Source organism: Pavona decussata, unplaced genomic scaffold, assembly GCF_977016875.1.
Source record: "Pavona decussata unplaced genomic scaffold, jaPavDecu1.1 SCAFFOLD_302, whole genome shotgun sequence".
In the NCBI taxonomy this organism is placed as follows: domain Eukaryota; kingdom Metazoa; phylum Cnidaria; class Anthozoa; order Scleractinia; family Agariciidae; genus Pavona; species Pavona decussata.
The window spans coordinates 1,203,324-1,226,555 of record NW_028145698.1 but is presented as its reverse complement, the minus strand read 5'-3'; the positions used below and the strand labels follow the sequence as shown (position 1 = coordinate 1,226,555).

Here is a 23,232-nt window from a genome sequence, read left to right as displayed (position 1 = left end):
TCCCCTTTCAGGGACGGATTCATTTTGAATCATTTGTTATTATATTTAAAAACGTTGAAGTAAAGTACAGTTCTCACCCGAAAGTAGCGAAGCTAATGGAGTCGGGGGACAGCAAAAAGATAAATACACCAAGAATTTCAAAATCGGACAAAGGGAAAGAAAAATTACAATACAATATATATAACATTGGAAAAGAAGATTGTACGATACAATATAGGAAAATAGACATGTGATTTACTATTGCTTTTCAGAGACCGTTCCCATGAAATTGAAGCCTTCTGTGGCCGTTGAACGGTTTGATTTCTTTCTTCCTCTGAATATCTCAGTCTACGTCGTTGCTCGGTTGACGCCATTTTGGTTTCAGGGTCTGGCAGTTGTTGACTCCGCGTACGGAAAGAGAAAGAGGGCTAGTAACTAGGGAAATAGGCTGACAGTCCCCAGGATCTACTGATCAACTAAAAACAACTTGCAGTTACAGCGGAAGCTCTCTTAATGGCGCTCTCGTAAGCGCACAACTCTGCTTACTAGCTACCGCCTTCACAAAAACCCGTTTGAACTACCATACCAGCTCTGTATTTACAATTCCCGTAAGCGGCCGCGGACACTTTCAGGGGCTAACTTTTCCTTTGTTTTTGAGCTCCCGTAGGCGGACACCCACATATAGCTGTTCGTGCAACATTAATTACGTACAGTTAACGCCATTATCGCGGCATTGCATAAGGCAATAAAACAAACTGGCAAACAAAAAATTTATTAAAATTAATTATTATTTTTTTTATCCCCAATGTTCATTATCCCTAATTTCGATGGGGTCAGTACTTGTAGTATCCTCTGTTTCCAGCTGAGTAATCTCAGTAGATTTCGATTCGTTACCAATTAGTCTATTAATTCCTCTCCATGTATTCTTTATGTTTCGGCAGTTTACTTTAAAAAATGCATTGCAATAATTCAATTTAGCATTTTTAATTTCGTAATTAACTTTATTTTTCATGCGTTTATAGGACGTCCAATTGACTTCGTTAGGTTTTATCAACAGACTAAGGAAGTTTGACCACTGTAAAGACGAGATTCAAGTGGTGGTCGGCATGGTGGAAATATTTTATCCTCAGCCAGACCTAACATTCATTTCCACTCCCAACCGTTGCATTAGCTAGTTTCTTTCAAACTGCCCTTACCTGAAATCAGAGCGCGATCGCAAGTCATGTACAGGCCAAGTAAGAAAAATCCTTGAGATGGTTTGTGTTTTCTTTTATTTGATTTCAAAAGACCAGCGAAAGAGATCAAAGCGGCTTTGTTTGGTAACTAATTGCTGGTAAGTTGCAATAAAAATCTGTTCAAGTCATTAGTATAGTAACTATGTACGTCACTATGGTAAACAAATCAGAAACGTACATCCCATAATGCTCTTGCGATTAATGAGGTCACAGAGCGCAAAGTGAGGGATGAAAAATCTTTGTAGCGATCATCAACACGAAGAACGTTCGTTTTATCATCATAACCCGAATTAGAATTTCTAAGTAGAAGAAAAAGAACTAAAGAGCATGGCTGCCCACGAGAGAGGGTTGAATATGATGGGAAAGCCGGTTTATCTTCATTTAAACGGAGACAGTTTTATGAGAAAGCGCGTTGTGGTGAACCAGCGAGAGACGAAAAGTTTTGAATCTTTTCTCGACGCTGCTGGAAGGAGATTTCGCATGCAACCTCGAGAAATACGGACTCCTGGAGGCAGACATCGTATAAGGAAACTTGAAGATCTTCAAAGAGACTGTAGTTACGTCGTAGTTGGAAAAGGGCCGTTCAAGAAAATAGAGTAAGCTAATCGATTTGTTTGTGATCACGCCATCAAAATGTTGTTCTTGGACTTAGCACTTTAGATAAAGAGTGCTTTTTGATCGCATGCAATTTTTGCCTCACTCAACAGCTTTCTGATTTTTATTTTATTTAGATACGAAGGAAAAGAGATCAAACCTGCTCGCCATGGAACTGTAAAGCTTCCAGAGGTATATGTGTTAAAACCTTTTTAATCGTCAATTAAATAGCTGAATCGGCGCGCAATCTTTCTTGTCGCGATAGTTTGTGAAATGGTGCTAAATAATGACATACAGCGGCCACGATTTTCTTAGGTTATTTTATTTATTAATGCCTGCTGACTTGTGTTTAAAATCAATTTAAGGATTCCCATGAGATTCCTAGTGACTGAAGTTGTGAATAACAATAGCCGTAGCTACGTTAAACAAGGCTGAATAATTAATTACAGAGTTTTAAACTTAAACTAATATTTAAGCTCGAACATTAATTGCAAAGAAAACATAAGCTTCGACGTACATTTGAATATTTTCCTCCAAAATAGGTAAAGAAACGTTTGAAACGAAATATATACATGTAGTTGTAATTTAATAAACTCACTATCGTTTGTTAAACTTACAGTAAAATGCTTTTAACCTTATTCACATATACTGCAATTGCATCTTTTAAAAAGTGTAAGGTGTGTTGGCCTTATCCCTTTGTGTAACATCTTCTATCTGCCAGCTAACTGCTTTCTTTTCTGGTGCAGATAAATTTTGTGGAAATTAATCATCGCAAATTTGGGAATATCCCAGGCAGAGCTCGTATTAGCGGTCAGAGGAAGAAGGAAGAGATCAAGACTATCATGTAAGGGGTTAAGTGATCTTAAATTAAGCTTGTATCTTTTCTTTTTTTCTAATCAAGGGGATATCAGGTTATTTGCCCAGAACGGATTTGACCTCAATTTTGGTGGAATCTGAAATGGGTTTTTTCTTCCTTGCTAAGTACAAGATTTACCAATCTACTGCTTTTGAAGTTTATTGTATTGTTACTTCAGGCTGGGAAATGAGAGTTGAGTTTTTAATTTGTTGTGAAGTGGATTTCGTAGTCCCCATACAAAATGGCATAAAAGTGCGACTGTTTTATGTTCAGTGAAATTTTAGTAATCCACTTCAATGATCCCCCCCCCCCTCCAACTCCTGTTGTCAACCCCAAAATTGGATCATTTTACTGGTATTTTAAATGTACAAGTCATATATGAGCTTTTGTAATCTGGGATGCTCAAATGAAAACACAAAAGCATTATTTGACAAATATTCAGGAAAATTCATACCATGTTAGAAGCAGGTTTCTATTTGAGGTACATATATGTACTATGTGTAGCTAGTGTTTGAAAGATAACAATAATTTCTAGCATATTTTTTAACATGGCTTTTAGGAACTTGTATTACAGTAAGTCAGTGTGTAATTTATGATGGCAAATCTTTGGGCATATTGTCTTGACGTGAAGCAAAATAAATTGTCCTGGCTAATTGATTTTTATTAAATTCTTGTGAGATTATTAATTTTTTGTTCAAATTCTGATTGCATGGTTAGCACCTATCATTTGTGTGAGGCTGTTCAAATGGTCATTACATGCTGCATATACCCTGCCTAATGATTTTAATTTAAGTAAATTAGTAAATGGAATCTAATGAAAAATTTGTAGAGTGCCCTGAGGGCCTTTGAATTTCAGTGCTTTAGCACAGTAGGCTGTAGCACTTCAATTACATAAAAAGTGTTCACGTTTTGTTGTTACTGGCATATGGTCCTCAAGGGGTGACAATAATTATTATTTTATGTCTTCATCTCCAAAGTGATGCAAGCTGTGTATCCCTTGGTTATTTTCGTTATTTAAAAATCTTTTCTCTGATACACTGTACATGTACATGTAATACTGGTACATGTCAAATCATACAGCGTATCAAATATCAATATTATCCTCCACTCTGGGTTTTTCGGGGATAATTTACAACAATGTGTTATACCTGCTATTACTCTCATGCCTTAGGCAAAAGGCTCTGACCCCTGTGGATTGCAAACTTCGATCTCACGCAGCTCACACTTAAAGGGACAGTATCATGGGAGATCAATGGGAGATATCATGATTTTTGGCCAAAATTCACTAAATTTAAACTTTGAACACTGTTTAAATTAATTTCTCAATCGCTAATTACTCGGGCCGTAAGGCGGACTGAGTTAAGGTTTCGGTAGCATTATCAAATTCTTTTTTCTTTTTCGGGTTGCGATGGGCCAAGAGATAAGAGTTCGGGCCACGAGTTATTGTTCTCGGTCTCGTTTTTTGTATTCGGCTGGTACGAGTTACGTTTTCTGTCATGTTATCAAATTCTTTAAATTCTCGGTCGCGTTCTTTGTTTTCGGGCCGTGAGGAATGTTTACAACATGCGAGCCACACGTGCGAGGAATGCGAGGCATGAACAACCCCAACGTAAACTGCTAACCGTTAAGCTAACCGGGGAGCTATTTAAGCTAACCTAAGTGCTATTTAGGCTAACCGGAGTGTTTTTTAGGCTAACCTGAGTGCCTCAAGGCTAGTTTTGTTTAACCGAAAATTTGGCAACTAAATCAGCCTATGACCTCGCGGGCCAACATCGTCAGATAAAGATGTCTCACGTTTACTATAGAAAAACAATCAATGTAGAAACGGTTTCTGTCTTCAAATGAAAGGTGAATAACAAATGCTTTCCCCTGAATTTCATTTAAAAGTATAAACAGCGAAACATTGAAAAACGTACAAGGATCTAAACGTACGCGTGATGCGTAACGTTACTCTAGATCCCGGGGGAGGGGAGGGGGTACTCAACAGTTTCTTACTGTATTTTAATGGAAATCACAATCTGTTCAAGCCATTACGTCAAGTAGGGATACCCTGTTTAAGACAGAAAGTGATGAAATAGATACCCCGTTCAAGACAAAACACTCTGAAAACCATACCCTATCGGGCCGCACGTCCCTGTTAAGGTCACATAAGGGAGTACCCCCCCGGGTCTAGATCATACCGAAAATTACGATCCATCATTGACCCGGCGTCACATACATATTAGGACCGTACAAATGGTTTCTGTCTCTAAACGAAAGGTGAAAACGTAAGGATGAAAGCCCGGGGATTATAAAAAGCATTTGTATGACAAATGTCGTTTTCCCCTGTGTTTCATTCTGACTGCAAGAAATGCAATTCTATCTAGTGGTTACTTATTGCCTCACTATATCTCTGTAGCTATCTATTTGGTAGCCTGCAAGCAAGCTCTCTTGGGGGTGGGGGGCGGGAGGGGGAAAGAGGATCCACTCCCAATAGAGCTTGCTCGCAGGCTATCTATTTGGGGGAATTGGCGATGCTGGAGGTTATCACTGTTAAGAGATTGTAGGCTTTACGCACCACACAGTCAAATATGGCCCGAGTATAAGCTGGAAACAGCTTCTTAATGTTTAAAGAAGTATTTATAGTGATTGTGTGGTTCCAGAAAATATCCATACCCCCCCCCACGGAAGACCATTGGAAATTCCGAGGGGGAGGGGGGGTTAAAGGGCAGTAATTTCCGAGAGGTAGGGGGGTTTCGTGGGGAACTAGTTTTCCAAAGGGTCACGAACCATGTACAAAACATTGAAAGCAACACACGATCGATCTGAAGCACAAAAACAAATTTACGTGCGTTGTTTTGAAACAAAAGCAGTGAAAACGATGAATCGTTCTGGAAAAAGTCATTTTGGTAGAAGTGTTGTCTGGTTAATCCTTCTGATAAGCGAAAGTAACGGCGGCGTGACAGGTTTTTTTTCTTTGAAGTTCGACTTCGCGGCGCGATCAGTCAGCCTCATATCATGCCGAGCATGGCTGTGACTTCACAATCGTTTGAAAATTGAGGTTTGAAATAAATAAAAGCCCTCTTTACTTGTATTGTAGCATCAAATGAGTGAGATTAAAAGGTTTCTGAACAAAGCGACTTTTTTGATGAGCATGGCCACAGGTTAGTTTGCCGTTGAAATCTATTTTTGACACGGCGAAATGTACAACGGGCCTGCAGGCGCGCTTATTTATTTATTTCCCACGGAAAATTATTTTTCTGCGGCGACAAAACGTGTAATTTCTTCAATGCAATCTTTCACAAAAAAGATTTCTGGAAGAAAGAGAAAAGATTCTGCAGAGATCTTTCCATCCAGTGAATATTGATGTACATTGCAGTCACTGAATCAAATGCACAACGTTTTCGATGTATGCAAATTTTGTTCAAGATTGAATCCCATGGGACGTGAAACTTGATAAAAACGTGACATAAAACGTCAAAAACACAAACTTTTTTCTTTCTCGAATTCATTTCATTCACGAACTCGGTGCAGAGATAACTATTTGTATTAAGTGCCGAGACGCAATTGCCACGGCCGGACTAATTAATTTTGAAGTTTTGAAGGGAGAACCTTTTGAAACTGTTCTCAAAGGCGGCTTATAATATTAATTCTTGTGCATGCAGCCAGTTTTCGACTGGGTTTTCAAAGTTCTTCAAATTCTACTTGATAAATAAAAAACCCAGCATCGTATATTCAATGTGCAACTTATATTCATAGCGGTTTCTTCGCGGTATTTAATAAGCAAACGTTTTCCTGCCGAGGTCATTACGAAAATAGAATTTGCAAGGCCGTCGTAATTTTAGGTGAAAAAGAAAAGTTGTTAAACGTGATAGAGATAATTTCTTAAGCGCTCGAGAAAGTTATAGACGTAAACTACGCAACAACAAAGAATACGACCGTGTTTTTTGACGAAAAAAAAATTGACCATTTTAGAGTTCTATCCAATTTTTTCCGGATATAGTTTAAGCAAAAGGATAAACAAGTAAAATAGCGCAGTGTTGTAAATAGCTGAACTAGAGTTGTCGACGTTGCTTCAATAATAAAAAAATTGATCGTAATAGTGTGAGTAGTCAATTTTCTTAGTCTAAATGGATTTTGAACTTTCGAGGGTTTCATGGAAGAGGGTTCTAAAAACCGGGAAATTCCGGAGGGGTGGGGGGGTCATCATAAACCCTCTGGAACGGAAATTCCGAGGGGGTGGGAGGGTTAAAATAAAAATGTCTTCCGTGGGAGGGGTATGGATATTTTCTGGAACCACACATTCTAAGACGAAAAGTTGAACCAAAATATAGTACAACCGGCGACTTTTAATGCGTTACAACAGCAAAATTTGAAAACGTCCGGCAGACGTTTTCAAATTTGAACCCCTCTCTATCTTGATCATCTGCCGGCGAAAATATCCGTGGATAGTTTCTTTGCATTCTGATAGTCTTTTAATGGAATTTTGTCATTATATCTTGACTGCTATCAACCGAATCGTGTCTTTCCGATTTTCAATGTGTTACTAAAAATAGCATGATACTGTCCCTTTAAGGACCAATTTATAATGCCTGATTGAAAATTGAGTTATTACAGTCTTAACTGACACGCTTTCCAAAAATATGTAATCTCAAACCAATGCGAGGAACAAAAGTCCATGTGTATTTAAGTAAATGCCGAGACTTTCCCTGAAATTTCTGATTTTTGATGGTACTTTCTTGAGAAGTTCAGAATTAATTTGGAGGGTCTTGGGAAAACTTTGGGCGTCTTTGAAAGTCTTCGGAAATCGTCAGATACATGTAGCATCATCTTAAAAAATCCTGGCACTTCCAGAATAAAAATCTTATGCCTTTGAGTCACAAAAGTTGGCAGGTACAGTACATCGTGTGGTGCCGACTCTCTAGCAATTAAACATTACTGTTGTCTACGCATTCTCCAAAAAGTATTTCTCTTATTTCTTTTTCAAAATTTGCTGTTATAGATTTATATGATTTGATTAATACAATAGTTAATAATTGGAATTCATGTCATCAATTTCAGTCTAATTATACTCTCTTATGACTTCTGCTCCCCCTTTTCATATTGTCCAATTTTGTTTTAATGATAATTGAAGAGCTGAGAGCATAACCGCCTTATGTCGAATTTTAGCCCTGAGTTTTCGATTTCGCTCAGATTTGTCCCAATTTTTGCTCTCCCTGGTTTTGAAAACATTTCGCGGTTTTACAATCGTGTACAAAACTCCTTGAGAAAACCAAACACCAACAGCGCAAAAACCACTTGCTTACTATTTCTCTCTTGTTAATTCTACCACAGAACTTTACTTCTCTCTCCCACTCCCTCCCCCTATACAATGACAACCGAAAACAGATGTAGAAACCACTCACTCACTGTTTCTCTCTTCTTAATTCTACCACAGTTATTTCTCCCTCCCCCCCTCCCCCTTATGCAATGTTGATTTGGAAGGTGATGCTTGCCAGGAGACTGTTCGTGACCCAGCAAACAACATTCAGTTGGGGGGGGGGGAGGGGAATGTGGTGGTTTCCTTGTTTACTAGTGAACGTGCTTGGAAGGGTAATGTTGTTAGAGATGTTGTCCACGTCGTACTCGTCGGTTAAGAAGACTCGGACCGCGTGTTCTTGTTGTAAGGTAACCGTGCGTATTTGGGAAGTGGAAACATTGGAATGTAAGTTACGACTTTCGGTCAGCCAAGTCCTATGGTGCATATTTTCGCTTTGTGCAAATATAACGAAGTCAAGAAAGTTACTCTTTTTAGCCGTAGGTTAAGTGTGGCGCAAATAGCTTTCGCGTGATTTCAGCAAAATGCTAGTTCCAATTTTGTGTTTTCCTTTCGGGCCGATAAAACCAACTAGTAGCATAACGAACTTCAAGCAACACTGTCACATTATTTCATTAACATGGTTGTAACTTTTCAGTTAACCGTAAGGGAAAATAACTGCATTTCATACAAAGACCGGTCTCTTGAAAGCCAGTAAGGCCGTAAGTCACGCAGTGCGTGACATAGAACTTGTTTTCTTTCAATGCGTAACAGTTCTCGCCCTCAGTTCTCGCTTATTCAAATCGTGTTGCAGGAAAGGAAATGGCTTGTTTCGAGATAAACTTTTCTCTCAATGAAAAACCGATTTGTTGCCCTTCTATTCTACTCCTTTTGATCACAGCAAAAGTGCGTGTTAGTAATTTGGCAACAGTTCTCGCCCATGTCGCAATAAAGAAACTAATTGAATTTTGAATTATTTTTACGTAATGGGGTGAGAACTGTTGGAAAATAGATTTCCCCTGTGAAACACCTTTAGGAAAGCATTTCAACATGGCGATCTAATGATAAACAAAGCATTTACACGCTGCCAAAGGTAAAACATTGCCAACGAACATATATAAATGACTTTTTAGTGGTGAGAACTGTGGCCGAGAAATGTGCGGACATTTTGATGACGTATTGTATCTGAGTTGCGTTTCTTACATTCCTGTCACGCACGTAGTAGTTTGTAACAATCAAATGAAAGTGTGAAACACAAATCGGCGGAATAAAATACTGAACAATGTTTTTCAATCGAATTGAAGTTCACATGCAAAAATTCGGACAAATCCGAGCAAACTCGAAAAACGGGCTGAAATTCGACATAAGTCGGTTATGCTCCCAGCCCTTCAATTATTACTCCTATGAGTACTGTATCTGCCGAAAAGGACTCTAGTAAATCCTACATGTATTACCACTATTAATCAGTGGTGTTCACCAACAACTACTTATATGTGCATGCCTCCTGGCTTATACATGAAACTCAAGTCACGCTTGATAATAATTATTTTTTTGTTTCAGTGTCTTTTGTAATGGAAAAGTCGACAAACCAAAAAGAGTCCAATTAAAGACTGACTTCAAGATGTACCAAGTGAGTATTGCTGTCAGGATAATCAGCTAATACATTGTAAATTATTAAACCCTACAGGATGCATTTAACACCACTGGTCAGTGATGTAGTCATGGTATAATTGCTGGTAAATAAAAGCAAGCTATGTGACTCAGTACATGTAACTAGCTTTCCCAATAATATTTTATTATATACGGTCGACTCCCGATAACTCGAACTTTTGCTAACTTGAACCTCCCGCTAACTCGAACCAATTTTCCTTTCCTTTCAGGTCATTTTCTATATAAGCTTACTCTCGATAACTCGAACCTTTTTCAAATTCCCTTGAAGGTTTGAGTTATCGGGAGTTGACTGTACTTACATACTGTAACGAGACTTAAAAATTAATGACCTAATCATTTCTTTCATGGCGGCACTGTCAGTGAATTGTGTTAATGTAGTCAAGTGTAGACTGTTTACAAATCTGTTGTAGTCAGCCTTCTTCAATTATAATTTCTTTCCAATCGAAGGTTCTGGAGGCTGTGAATGACAAAGTGAAAGAGGTTAGCAAGAATGGTGCCGTGTTTGAGTAAGTAATCAGATTTCTTTTTTTTTACTGGTAAATTTAGTTTTATTGTTTGATTTTTTTATAATTTATTATTTTAGTAATTATCTTGAAATACACAGGCCATCTGATAGGGTGCAATAAAAGATCTGAAATTGTGCGATATTTTCAGGGTAGATTGTGCGATAAGAAAGGACTATTATGCGGTAAATTATGCAAATTATGCGATTTTTCCCTAAACTATTTTAAGCTTGTTTTCCCAGGATTCTGAGAAAGTAAACCACTTTTATGCTGCTCTAGCGACGATTTTTTCATAAAGGGACAAAAAATAAGCAATTATGAGTGAATTGGGATGTAAAAATTTAATTATGACACCTACAGTACCGTACAAATGTAAGTTGACAGTCCCTTGGAACTCGAACTTCGTGACTAGATCCTCAAAACTCGAAAGGTTCGAGTATCCAGGCGCGAGTCGAGTGCATCAACTTTCAAGGCAGGGAAACAAAGAACTTTTTGCGTGATATGTTTTTCACACGTCTCATCCCAGGCCACAGTTCGGTTCCTTTCTACAGGAACCAACTTTGCGACACAGCCAACTGTGTTTGCGTTTTTGTTGGAGCGAAGTGCGCACATGTGTGCACGTGTATGATCTAGATGGAAAGAGTTCGCTCTTTAAGCGTTTTCTCGGTTCCTTGCCGATTACAACCAAAAGTGTTGAACGTTTTTTATCAAGAAAATGCTGTTTTTGAAGTTTTGATTGGAAAGATTAAGCTAATATCAAGCATAATTTTGTGCATGCAGCGTACTGGTTTAGCGGGCCGGGGCTAAAAGCGATCGCGCGTTTTTCCATTCTCAGCTTGTGAAACAGCGGCCGAAAAAGCCGCAATCTTTTAGTTTCGCTTCCTTCACTGTTAAAACTGGGTTAGTGAACAAGTAATCCAGTCATCTGTCAGAGGAAGACACTGTTACAATCCGAAATTGAAGAAAACATGACATTGCCTTTTGAGATGATCTCGATAACAATTATGCAAATTTGTAACACTACGCCGAAGATGTAAACATTCGCGGCGGCTTTCAAAGTCTGCTAAAAAAAGAGGCGAACGGCCACGTTGAAGTTTCCCCAGTTCCTTGCCGAATTCCACCGAGGTATTATGCACCACCTTGGCTCAAAGTTTTTTGTTGTTTCTTTTGCAGAAGGATAATATATGTGATGGATTTGTATCAGCAATCCTGATAGGCTAACTCAAAGAGAAGAATCGTTTGCGTAATAGGCAATTCTTTAAGAATGAAAAAACTAGCACCAGGCCCCGAAACTGCCAAAAACGAAAATGACGCCTTGAACTTCGATTGTTTGTGAAATCGATGGTTTCAGAACGTTTCTTGGGCTTTTTCGAAATTTAATCGTCTTGAAACTAAGTGCAGACGCGTAATTTTTTCAGATAAGGCATTTATTTATGGTTTTTATTTAAGAATTGTGCGATTTTTTGTGAATTGTGCGATTTTTTATGAATTGTGCGATCGGATGTGATTTGAGGTCAATTGTGCGAAATCGCACCATCGTATAATATCAGATGGCCTGAATACAGTACTCTCACATGTCACTGGTTCATGCACATGTATTTTTCATAAATAAGACTGAATTTTTGTAGCAACACAGCCAAGAAATGTCAGTTTTCAACTGGTGTTTCAATCTTAATCACCAGAGTTGATTAAGGACCCCACCCTTGGGACTTTTCGATTTTTGAGGATTTTTTTTAACCTCCCAATGCACCCCTCTGGAAATTCCTCAAAATAAAATACACCCGGGTCATTTCCCACCACCCATCAAAACATTTTCTATCTAAAGAATGCCCCAAAAATCAGTTTTCTCTAAACATTTCGGAGATATATCAAAAACTGCCATACATAAGGAGAAAACCTGGTAGCATGATATTCACCTCAATAAAGTTAAGCTTGAAAGTGGTTATATTAAAATTCATACATTTGGACTGCGGAAGGAAGAATGAATAAGTGAATGATCATCGCGGTTATATATACGCAACTTAAGCAGTTGCAAAAAGAAAGCCTGAAAAAATTCACGCTTGAACGGGATTCGAACCCATGACTTTTGCGATACCAGTATCACAGAGGTCAATTTGGGTTCAAATCCTGTGGAGCACCCCATCCAGATGGGAGTAACTTTTGGGGTAACCACACATTTTTCAGAGATATTTACAATGTACATGTAAGCTACCATAATTAAAAAAAAAAAAACAATGTTTGGCCTTTTTTCCATTTTGAAGCTTTATTATCTCTGAAAAATGCATGGTTTGACCCCCAATTTTCTTTTTGGATACCAAGAGCACTTGCTAACTGGTCTGCTTTCTCAGCATAGTTTTAAGCCATGCAAAAATATCCCTCTATTAGAAGGCACCACCCATAGGAAACCTGAGTATCTTGAGATGCGCAGAAACAAAAGTAGACACCGTCCTTAATAATTGCATGCTCGTGTTGTTTACCATTTCAGTTTGTTCTCAATTGATGGGCGTCAGAAGATATCAGAACCTTCACAGCTGGATGATAATGGGAGATATGTTGCAGTAGGGAGAGAACGCTAGTAAGTTAGAACTACATGTATAACTTGTACAGTGAAATAAGCACTTTGTCAAAGGAAAATTATACTAGCTTAATTTCTAATCTTTTGTTTGAATGGTGCACTAGGAGTTATGAAAATATTCTCTGACTTTTGAAAAAGTCAAAAGTGGGTTTATGATGGGGGTCAACTTTACAGATTGAATCTCCATTTTGTAAACTGAAAAAACACGTTCTCACTTCTTTTTCAGTTTTGATAAAACTGTGAATTACGATGATCAAGGAGTAGCTTCTCAACTAACTCCAAGAAGGTGAGTTCAAGTTAGAAAGTAACGGTGTTGTAGAGCCACCTTTAAACTTGACCCCAAGCTCTATAAGAGTACTAAAGTTTGATGTTGCAAATAATTGAATTTTGAAGTTATGGGATTAATTTAGATGTCCGCAAAGAGCATGATGAAAAAATTAATGCCTAGTTGCCAAAAATCAGCATCTTACGGCAATTAAGGAGTGAGATATTGGGACTTTTATGCTCCAGCAACTCCATACAAATCCTTCTAATTTTGTCTCTGTTCCAAACATTTACGTGTAGAACATTTAGAGACAAAATTACAAGGATTTGTATGGAGTCATTGGAGCATAACAATACTACTATCTCACCGCCAAATTTCAATAAGATGCTGAGTTTTGGCAAGTAGGCATTTTTCATCATGCTCTAATGCAAAATATCTCAACAAATCCCATTATTTTGGAAATATAGTTTTTGTTACCTCGTCACTTTAGTATGTACTTTATGTCGTGGCCATGTTTGTGAAGTTTGTCAGGCACCCTGTTATTACAGTCGACTCCTGATAACTTGAACTTTCAAGGAAAATTGTCAAGGGTTCGAGTTTTCGGGAGTTCGAGTTATCGAGGGTAATAAGAAAATGACCGGAAAGGAAAGGAAAATTGGTTCGAGTTAGCGCAAGGTTCGAGATAACGAGGATTCGAGTTATTGGGAGTCGACTGTATTGTGTAAAAAAAAGTATTGTTTGATCCCTTCTGAACAGTACATCTCCTAATAAGCATTTTAGGAGATAGAGTAATGCATGTATACAGTGTAGCTTTCATTTGGAAAGTTACAATCCAAAAGGCAGTACAGTGTACATGGGGGATATCTCACTCCCACAAAAAATTAAAAACCTCATTGCATAGTGATCAGTCATGTACAGTGTGTAACAAGGTTCAACTTGAGCAACATGTGGATTCTTTGGTCTTAAGTACAAAATGTGATAGTCATTGAATATTGCAGTCATTTTAGTGGTACATCTCAAGGCACTTACATAAAGCATCCGGTTAATAAATTTTCTTATTCTCACCAATTTCTAGCTTGAAAATATGTTTATGAATTATGTCATTGGGACACAAAAATAGATTTTTATCACCATACTTGTCTTCCAACAGAGCTTCCACGAAACCAAAGATGGCAGAAATAAAACCAGCTAGAAAACCTGTGAGTATGAAATTTACTTCCAAGTCTGTGTTACATTTATCTGTCCACGTTTTACTACATGTTGGTTTTAGACTTCACCTTTATTAAAATTAAAATTATTAAATTCACCTGAAAATTATTGCAATTCATTTGAACGTGGTTATCATTGCCATTTTAGTTTAAACCTGCAGGATCAGTAAATACCGGTAACACCAAATTTGTCCTTTTGCAGTGTACTACTGGTACATGTTAAGACTTGTAGCACGGTTTTCATCCAAACTTTCCTTTTTATTGCAAGAAAACTTGAAAATTAAGAGTATACATTTCAAACTTGAAAAGGGAAACATACTTATGCATTTAATTCTCGACAAAGAGCACAAAATCATGTAAATTCTACTTGTAATGCATAACAGCGCACATTAAATAACAGCTCAAAAAGTCACTTTTCTTCATTAATCATACAAGTTACTGTCACCATTAAGGCATTATAACTTTGACTGTCCTTCGTCAGTGTTTTCAAGTGCCGTCATGGCAATGGATATCTCATCAGACAAGTGTCGTTTAATCATCAACCATATAATATTTATTTGTTGGCAATATCATTGTCACTGTCTTCTTTGTGTTTATCATCATCATCAGTGTTATTGTTGTTACCATTGCCGCTGACATTGACAGTTTTGTTGGCATCATCATTATGAATAATAACCAGATCATTTATCGTCAGTATTAAATTCATCACCAGGGGTTCCATGAAATGCAGTGTGCTCCGTCACAGCCAGTCAATTTGCCCAGTGGCCTGCTTTTTACCCCGCAGCTGCTAGCGCTTTGAGCATCTTAACCATTTTTACTTTGTACCATGAGGCTTCAACTGAACATGGCTAAACTTCGAATTTTTTGCGTCGTGAATTTCCAGTCAGACACCCCAAACTCCACACTGTTACTACAAGCTCTTATGAGTCATAACTCGTTGTAAATAGACTTTGTATTAGGGGTGGGATGGGGGGGGGGGGGGGTGGAATGTTTCTTTCTTTCTTTGATACCTTGGGATGCTGGTAGCTTGAAATCCAGCAGCACAAGTAAAGGCTAGCTCAAGGCTCCTGTTTCTTTAAATAGTAGGGAAACAATTTACTTGACTGTGAAATAATATACGCTTAATGTATGGTCCCGAGGGAAACAGTTGGTTTTGTTTTCCCAAGAGTCCTGATGTTTCCTGAGACGAAGTCGGGGGAAACATCAGGACTCGAGGGAAAACAAAACAAACTAGCTTCACGAGGGATCATACATTAAGTGCTTTGTTATATACTTAGAGTTTCCCTTCAACAATCACAGCAAAACAAACGAATAAACGAGAGGACAACAACTGCAGAATTGTATCCCGGTTGGGATACATTATTTTGTATTTGATCAGGGGCACGTGACCAAGAATCAACCATTCACAGTGCTCGTTTTCTTGAGTGAAACTCAATGTATATAACAAAAATAATTAATTTTTATTAAAATAGCCTTCCTGCTCTGAGCCTATATAACTGAAATTTCTGTATTATTGCCATTGTTGTCAGGGTAAAAAAATGCCACTGTGCAGTCTTAACCTCATGAAGGTGATACCGTTGCTAAAGTGAAGATATTGTAATTTTGTTCGTAATTTTCTGTTTACTGTTTTCTGGACCGTCCACCTAAACAATCCTTCCTGACGTAACAGCCCTATTAAAGAGGACATTTCTTTATTTCAGAGAGGTGTTGCCAAAAGAACAACGAAAAAGAAGTCCCTTATACCAGATGACAATGCACCTGTGAGTGAACTGTGTTCAAATTATCAGGCATTAAGTTGCTTTCTTACTGCTGTTCTGAAATACATGTACACTCATTCAAACTTTGCATTTCCTTTCTTTTTGTGTTTGGCGAAGGCAAGTATACCATTTCTCCAGAATAAAACAGTACGAGAAGACGTTGCTTCAAGAGATGACAATGGCAATGCTACTCCAGAATCATTTAAAGAAGACGAAGGCTTCATTCCAGACCGCATCGAAGAACCCTTGCAGTCTTTTGCTGCACAATTGAGACAAGACTCAGTACAAGAAGAAGAAGAAGTTGAAGACATTCCCTTAGAAGAAAATATCAAACAGAAGGTAGCTGATGTTCTAGGAGACAATGGCGTTCCACTTGAGGAACTCATGGACGAACAAGAAGACAATTCAGTGGAGGGTATGTGGACTTAAGCTATCAGGGAGCACAAGTTATAACGTTGTGGATGCTACCATGCTATTTGGCAGAGCACCAGAAATTTTTGAAAACTTTGGTGACATTGTTTTAACTGGCCAGGTCCCAGTTGTTCAAAGGGCAGATAATTTTATCCACTGGATAGTTCGCTATCCGGCAGATAAAATGTGTGCAAGATTTTCATGATAGTCCCATAATTTGTGAATAGAGTAGAAGCATATGTCAAATTTAAGAATGGGATTGTGTAGAAAACTTGCCAAAAGCATTGGTTGGAGTACATTTGCTCCGCTGGATAGTGACGTATCCAGTTATCCACTCTTTGAACAACTGGGGCCAGGAATGTGGGAGTCTTGATTAGTCTCAGACTACAACAGCTTTTCTCGATCGCTGAAAAATTATGGCTCACACTTGCGTTTAACGGAGTATGTCTAAGTTTCTTTCTTGGCATACTTGTACCTGCTCTGTGTAGGCTTGTCATGACATTAGAATGTGAATTACGTGTGAAGTAAGGTGTATGCTATACTGGGAATTTTTTCTTGCAACTTGTTTCGCAATTTTGCTTAGTGCCCGGGGGGGGGGGGGGTACTTGGGTTAAGTTTTGCTGGGTATGTGCCGCTGGGCCAGTTATAGACCCCATCTTAGTCACTTTTTGGGAAAATGTAATTTTCGCGATCCCAACTAAGTCACTTTCTATTTATGCGTCTACTCTCAAGAACGGAATGTAATGCGAGGTGATTGTTACATTTAATAAACAACAACTTTCTGAACATTTTAACCGAGACCATTTTGAATCCCTACTTAATAGAATTTTCTCACCCCAAAAATCCGAAAATTTTCGACCCCATTCTAGTAACTCTATTGAAAATGCGACCCCATTCTAGTCAATCCAGTCGTGAAAATGCGACTCCATCCAGCGGCACATCCCCATTAGCCTCTTATAAGGAAGTAACCCCCCCGGGGCTAAGTGTAACAGGCACATTAATGAACGCGTGTCGTCTCAAAACATTTTTGTTGCGGTGTTAAAGCGGTACATTAAAGGGGAAGTATCACGAAAATGCTGTCATTTCAAAACCCAAAAATGTTTGACTGTCAGCAGAAACAACGAAATAATTGTCAAGGTTGTTAAAAATTATCACCCCAGTGCAATAAAACTGTCGATTAGTGCTTCTGGCTAGAGACAGAGTAGGCCGATTTAGATTGAAACTTGAAAAATGCTAGGCTAATGTTTTTCAAGTTCTCTCATTTTTGTTTCCAAAATGCGCTAGAACAGATCACGAGTTGTTTCTTTCAAGAATTGAGTTGATTTTGTTCCTCTAGTTATTCTAGAATTATTTGACAGCTGATTGAAGGTCTTATTTCAACATTTTTAACAGAAGATATCAAAAACCCCATGATACTTCCTCTTTAAGTACTATCGAGTTCTTCTTTTCGCAACGATTGCGGTAACAAAAAAAAAAAAAGAGAATCGAAAGAATATCTGAAAAATGCGTGGTTACCCCCAATTTCTTTTTGGATTTCAATAACAGTTACTAAGATCTTCTTTTCCCGCATAGTCATAAATCGGGTAAAAAGTTAGATCGTAGGCATTTGAATTCAGATGCCTGCTGGCCCGTCGCATTGGGCATTCTGCTGCCACTAGGCCATGGTGCAACTTAAAGAACATGCAGAGTCTCATTGCTTTCCTTCTGCTTTTCAGTATCGTCTTTAAATCAATGAAATAGCAAATTTCTCAGAAAAACGATGGTCGCATTCATGTAAAGTAGTCTCCGAGCCCGGTCGTGAAATGTCAACAGCAAATATCGTACCTCAAGTTATAGAATTTTCCGCGAAAGACGGGAGTCTGAAGCGTTTGTTGCATGATTTTAGCGTTATGAATGACAGTGAAATTTATCCTTACTTGTTTTGATGTAATTTACCAGTGAAACCACCCGTGTATGAAGCCAGCGGTGATGACAAGATAGATGCAGGAGAAATCCAAGATGACAAAGGTAAATAAATTCTACGTTATAGCAGTTGAGCTGCTAAATTAGCAACTTTATTTATTTATTTATTTATTATTATTATTATTATTATTATTATTATTATTTTTTTTTTTTTTTTTTTTTTTTTGGCGTTTGCGAGAATAAAACCCGAAAAAGTTCATAGTTGAGGTTCAGTTCAATTCGAGCTTATTTCCATCTTTTCATCTTCCAGTTGGCTTGATAAAACACTGCATCAATATTGTAGAGCTCACGGGTTCGAATCACGTCAAGCCTGATTCGACACATGACAGTCTGTGGCACTTCTCTTCATCATGGTAACACAGAAACCTGCAAAACTTTAGAACAAAAGTTCACTTCTCCAATCGGCACCCTTAATCCCCACGGAATCAACGACACTTATCATTCGAATAACTTATTCTTGTTTTCCACGTTAGCACGCTCCCACCAATAGGGTAGCTCCATTGCTCACTAAATAGACACAAACAACCCACGATTCTTTGATTCGCTGACGAAGGGTCAACGCTCGAAACGTCACTCGAATCTCTTTACGGTGGCCAATTATCCTTTAGTTGTCAACTCTGTTGGCAAACCAAACATTCGTTTTACAGTGTTCCCTTGTCTCTTTACAGAAACTGTTGAAGATAAGCCCATTGATGAAATTCCGGCTGAAGAAGTGGCTGACGAGGAAATTGATGAAAATAGTGAAAACAGAGAGGGTGCGGAGGATCAAGCAAGCAACAGGGAGGCAGAAGAAGTACCAGAAGATGAAACTGAAGAAAACAGGGAGTCTAAGGAAAAAGACAGCGAGCCCGTAAGGAAAATCACTTTGTGTTCTTTAACAGTAGGGACTTAAAGAAATCACGGCGACAACGCCAACGAAAACGTCAATTTAAAATAAGTCTTCTCGTTACTTGTAGTACCTCGTGGTTACTACAATTCGTTCAACTCGTACAGTGAAGCCGAACTATCCTGAAAAAGATATGGTAGGGAACGGCATTCAAGTTAAGACAAAGAATGAAAAATTTGCTGTCATATGCTCACGTTCTCCACAAAGCCGTGACATAAATTTAGTCATTTCTCGTTGTTGTTTTGCCGAGGACGGCGAAGAAACGTACCAAAATTTATAGCACAAGTGCGGGGCATTGTTTTGCTCATTAAGTCTATTGTTTTGTGACGTTCTCGTTGCCGTGGTCGTCGTATCTGCTTAAACTCCGTGGGCCCAGTTTCTCGAAGCATGGTTAGCGCTAACCCGGGTTAAATGCTATGACAACCTATAGGTTTTAATACCTCTTAACCAATGGTTAGCGTTAACCATGCTTCGAGCAACTCAGCCCTGCAGCAGTAGGGAACTTAAGCGACGACGACAGCGACGGCAACGACAACGCCGCAAAACAACAGCTTTACTGAGTAAAAACAATCGCCCTGCACGTGCATTTTGAATGTTGGTACATTTCTTTGTCGTCCTCTGCAAAACAACAACGAGAAATGGTCAAATTCAAGGTTTCGTAGGGAAGGTGAACACACGACGGTGATTTTTTTCGTTTTGTTTCTTAACTAATATAGTTGCTGGGTAGTTCGCCTTTTCTGTAGAAGTTGAACAAGTGAAAATGATCGTGAAGTAACACAAATGAAATATAGGTATATTTTCAAATGACGTTTTCGTTGGCGCTGCCTTGTTCGCTGCTTAAGTTTTCTAATGTGAGTGTGTGTGGTCGGATAACTATTTGTTAAGTAAGTAATTGCTGTTTTTGGCAAAGGCAATCTCGTGGTCATTTTTCTTCATAGGTACGCAAATTACATTGTACCAAGTACCAACGTTCCATTTCGTAGAACCGACTCTTTTTTGGTTCAATTTTTTAAGCAAACATTTGTACTAGGGAAAAAGTATCTAGGTGAAATTTTAACAAAGTCGTATTTCATGCAATACGTGGAGAGTGTCTACAATAAAGCCCCCGAACTCCTCCTTTCAGCTCTGAAGCCGATGAGAGTTATGTCATAGTGGAAAGTTAGCTTAGCAAGTGTAGCTAGTCGAGAGTTAAGCTAGTATTTAACTGTGTGAGAGTATTGGTGGATTAAGAATCTCTGGGGCCCGTGGGGAGCTTTCTATTGTGGGGTCCCACATACTTTGAGAGGTTAAAAAAAATTGGGCCCTCTCCAGCCCTGGAGCTGATAAAAGTTATGTCATAGGCAATTAGTTAAAAGGTAGTATAGGATTTAACTGTGAGAGACTGAGTAGGGGCGGATTAAGAATCCCTGGTCGCCTTGAGCAGATAGCGTTTACAGGGTCCTACATACTTGGAGAGTTTCTGAAATGTAGCTCCCCTCCAGCACAGGAGCTAATGAGAGTTATGTCGCAGATAGTTAGTTATAGTAGGTAGTAGTTTAGTATTAATTGTGAGAGTTGGTGTGACAGGTAGCTCAGAAAGAAGGTACTTTTGTCAAGTCACAGTCATCAGTTCAAAGAGTATGGCGTCAGGAAAAAGGTGCGTCCGATAGAAATCGACAACCTGTACAGTTTACCTTTCAAATAAAGAAATAAATCAAAACCTATTTAGTACAGGAGGACTTAGGGAGCACAGAGTTTTAAATTACTTTACACAGCAGTGAGGATAATTGAGGATAATGTGATATTCAGATATTCAAATATGCTTTCGTGGTGTAAAATTCCCAGGAATGTGAATTTGCTGTTGCACGCACTCCATTCAATGTCCAAGTGTAGTTGTAAACACCAGGTAATTCCTTTTGAAAAGACAAAACATGAATGACCATTTGATAATTTCTTTTTAGTTAAGGCAACTTCTTGCGAAATCCATCGTATCTGTTGGTCTGATTGATTAATGAAAATTGCTTGATTCCTTTCATATGCGCACGTTTACATGAGCCACGCTATCTTGATACTTCACATAAATGTTATGCTGCACAGGTTAAACAAAGTTCGGTGAGAAAACTTGTCAGCTAGAATTTTAGAAAATATTTCGGCCCCTTGGGCCTTATTTTCCTCAAAAACAATTTGGTGTTGCAGGTTCCTCGCCTCCCCCCCCCCCCCCCCCCCCAAGTACATATGCTCACGTTTATGTTGTCTGACGAGAGGTCCAGTTGAATAGACCATTTCCGAGTTGCTTTGAACCTCATTATGAAAGCGAGGCTAAGTGCAAAGATTTTGTTATGAAAATTAGTTTTATTTGCATATGAATGAAAACTAATTTTCATATGAAAAGTTTTTCACTTAGCCTCGCTTTCGAAATGAGGTTCACAGGAACTCGGAAATAACCTATTTGTCTTACAAAAATCCGTTTTTTCCCTATACTCTTGATTTTCCAGACTCTTTTCTTGTAGAAGGCCTGTACCGGTTCTAACGCTCCAATTTTACTAGGGCGTTGTTCTGTTGTTCGTTCTTTTGTTCTCTCGACTAGCAATGCAAGACGTTGCAAACGGTACCGGAGTCGCCTCTTTTCTGGAGTCCCAGTGAGTCTGATAACTGAGGTAATACTGTATTCAATGCATATAATAAACTTTTGTTTTGTTTGATTTACAGACACCTCCCGAAGAAAACGAGCCAAGTGAAGCTGCCCAGCAGCCAGCAGCCGACAGTGAAGATCAACAGTGAAAATATATATTTATTGAAATTATGATCGTAGTTTAAATGAAATATGGTTCTTGTGAAGGACAGAATGTGTCGTCTGCGACACATAGTACGTTAGATAAGATAGAAGTAACAACAACGGTATTTTTTGTTCAGTTGATTTGCTAATAACCTCGAAATCCCTCTGTATATTTGTAAAGTTATTGTGATAATCGTAGCATGTATGAAAGGTGAATTGATGAGAGCGAAATATCCGCTCTCCTTCTTTGAATCAGTTAGTTCCGTCTCAACTCAAATGCCCATTTCTTCTATGTATCCATGGCAACTGCGTAAATCGTTGTTCAGTCTTCTGAATAACAGGCGAGCAATACTTTTTTGCTGTCCTTTCATCAAATCGGCCTCAAAACTGGAACCATTTCGCATGAGTTTCCGAGTTTCCTGCGTTTTCTATTGTCTACACGAGTTCACACATTCAAAATCGCTCAAGTACACATTTTTCGTTCTTATGACAAACAGTATGGTTCCGCGAAGTGCATCGGCTTGATGCACTTTCCTCTTTGCTCTTGAACTGATTTCGTGTCTCAGTACCCATTTCAACGTAAAATCGTGTTAAGTTTACTACGATTTGAAAGAGCTTAGAAAGAAACGTTCCCAGGATTCTGTTAGCTCGCGGCTCTTTTGATGCTCTACTTTCGTTGGACCTGAAAATCACAAAGCTCTTATGTTTGAGGGCTGGAGTCCATTGTTTGTTTTGTTAGTTCATTGTTTCGCTGTTGTTTTGTCAGCCACGCCTGCGAGCCATTCTAAAAGCTCGCGTGGTAAACCTCACGGGTTGGCAACTTTGGAATTCAGGCGTGACAAGGTTGCCCAACTTTGTTAGAACTATGCTTGGCATAAATGAGATAACAAAATAAATGGAAGTTTAAGAATATAAGTGAGTTAAGGGTTTCAGAATTATTTTATCTCAGTCTGTTGTGATACGTCAAAACGGCGCTTTTCTTTTGGCTGTACAAGTATTTAGTGTTAGAATTCTCCTATTGTACTTGTGATTTGCAGGATTTTCCTTGAAGAAATTATTTTATACTGTACATAAATATGAGTTACCTTGTTAATGAGAATTGTAGTGCCTATATTTTTAACTATTCTCAAATACATGACGCGTTATAAACACACACACGCATTGTACATATTATGGGCGTATAATAAAGTGTTTCGGTGAACATTCTATATTAACGGCTGTGGTAGTCTACGTCTTTTGACTTTTTATTTTTGAAGTACTTACCGACATTTGCCATATTTAGCGTCATGGGTAAATTGAC

At 38.5% G+C, this 23,232-nt stretch overlaps 1 protein-coding gene across 2 annotated transcripts; it reads left to right on the top strand.

The window, feature by feature from the left end:
• The first annotated feature begins 1,405 nt into the window (after positions 1 to 1,405).
• On the top strand, positions 1,406 to 23,140 carry LOC146454400 (doublecortin domain-containing protein 2-like). 2 transcript variants are annotated; one of them, XM_085095457.1, is made up of 14 exons: positions 1,406 to 1,810; positions 1,946 to 2,000; positions 2,555 to 2,652; positions 9,500 to 9,569; positions 10,058 to 10,116; positions 12,599 to 12,688; positions 12,915 to 12,974; positions 14,104 to 14,152; positions 15,862 to 15,921; positions 16,036 to 16,333; positions 18,268 to 18,336; positions 18,960 to 19,141; positions 20,744 to 20,813; positions 21,866 to 23,140. In XM_085095457.1, exons 1-14 carry the CDS (start codon positions 1,542 to 1,544, stop codon positions 21,892 to 21,894), a joined length of 1,458 nt encoding a protein of 485 aa, XP_084951583.1. In that variant the 5' UTR covers positions 1,406 to 1,541; the 3' UTR covers positions 21,895 to 23,140. The 2 variants fall into 2 exon arrangements, with proteins under 2 accessions (XP_084951583.1, XP_084951584.1); XM_085095458.1 differs by lacking the exon at positions 20,744 to 20,813 and having other exon boundaries at positions 1,407 to 1,810.
• The last annotated feature ends 92 nt before the right edge of the window (positions 23,141 to 23,232 follow it).

Excerpts from the sequence above, each read along its gene's own strand:
- LOC146454400 (XM_085095457.1), top strand. The coding sequence starts at position 1,542 with ATGGCTGCCCACGAGAGAGGGTTGAATATGATGGGAAAGCCGGTTTAT. Across the intron at positions 9,570-10,057 it reads CTGACTTCAAGATGTACCAA|GTTCTGGAGGCTGTGAATGA; the intron begins GTGAGTATTGCT and ends TTCCAATCGAAG. Across the intron at positions 12,689-12,914 it reads GCAGTAGGGAGAGAACGCTA|TTTTGATAAAACTGTGAATT; the intron begins GTAAGTTAGAAC and ends CTTCTTTTTCAG.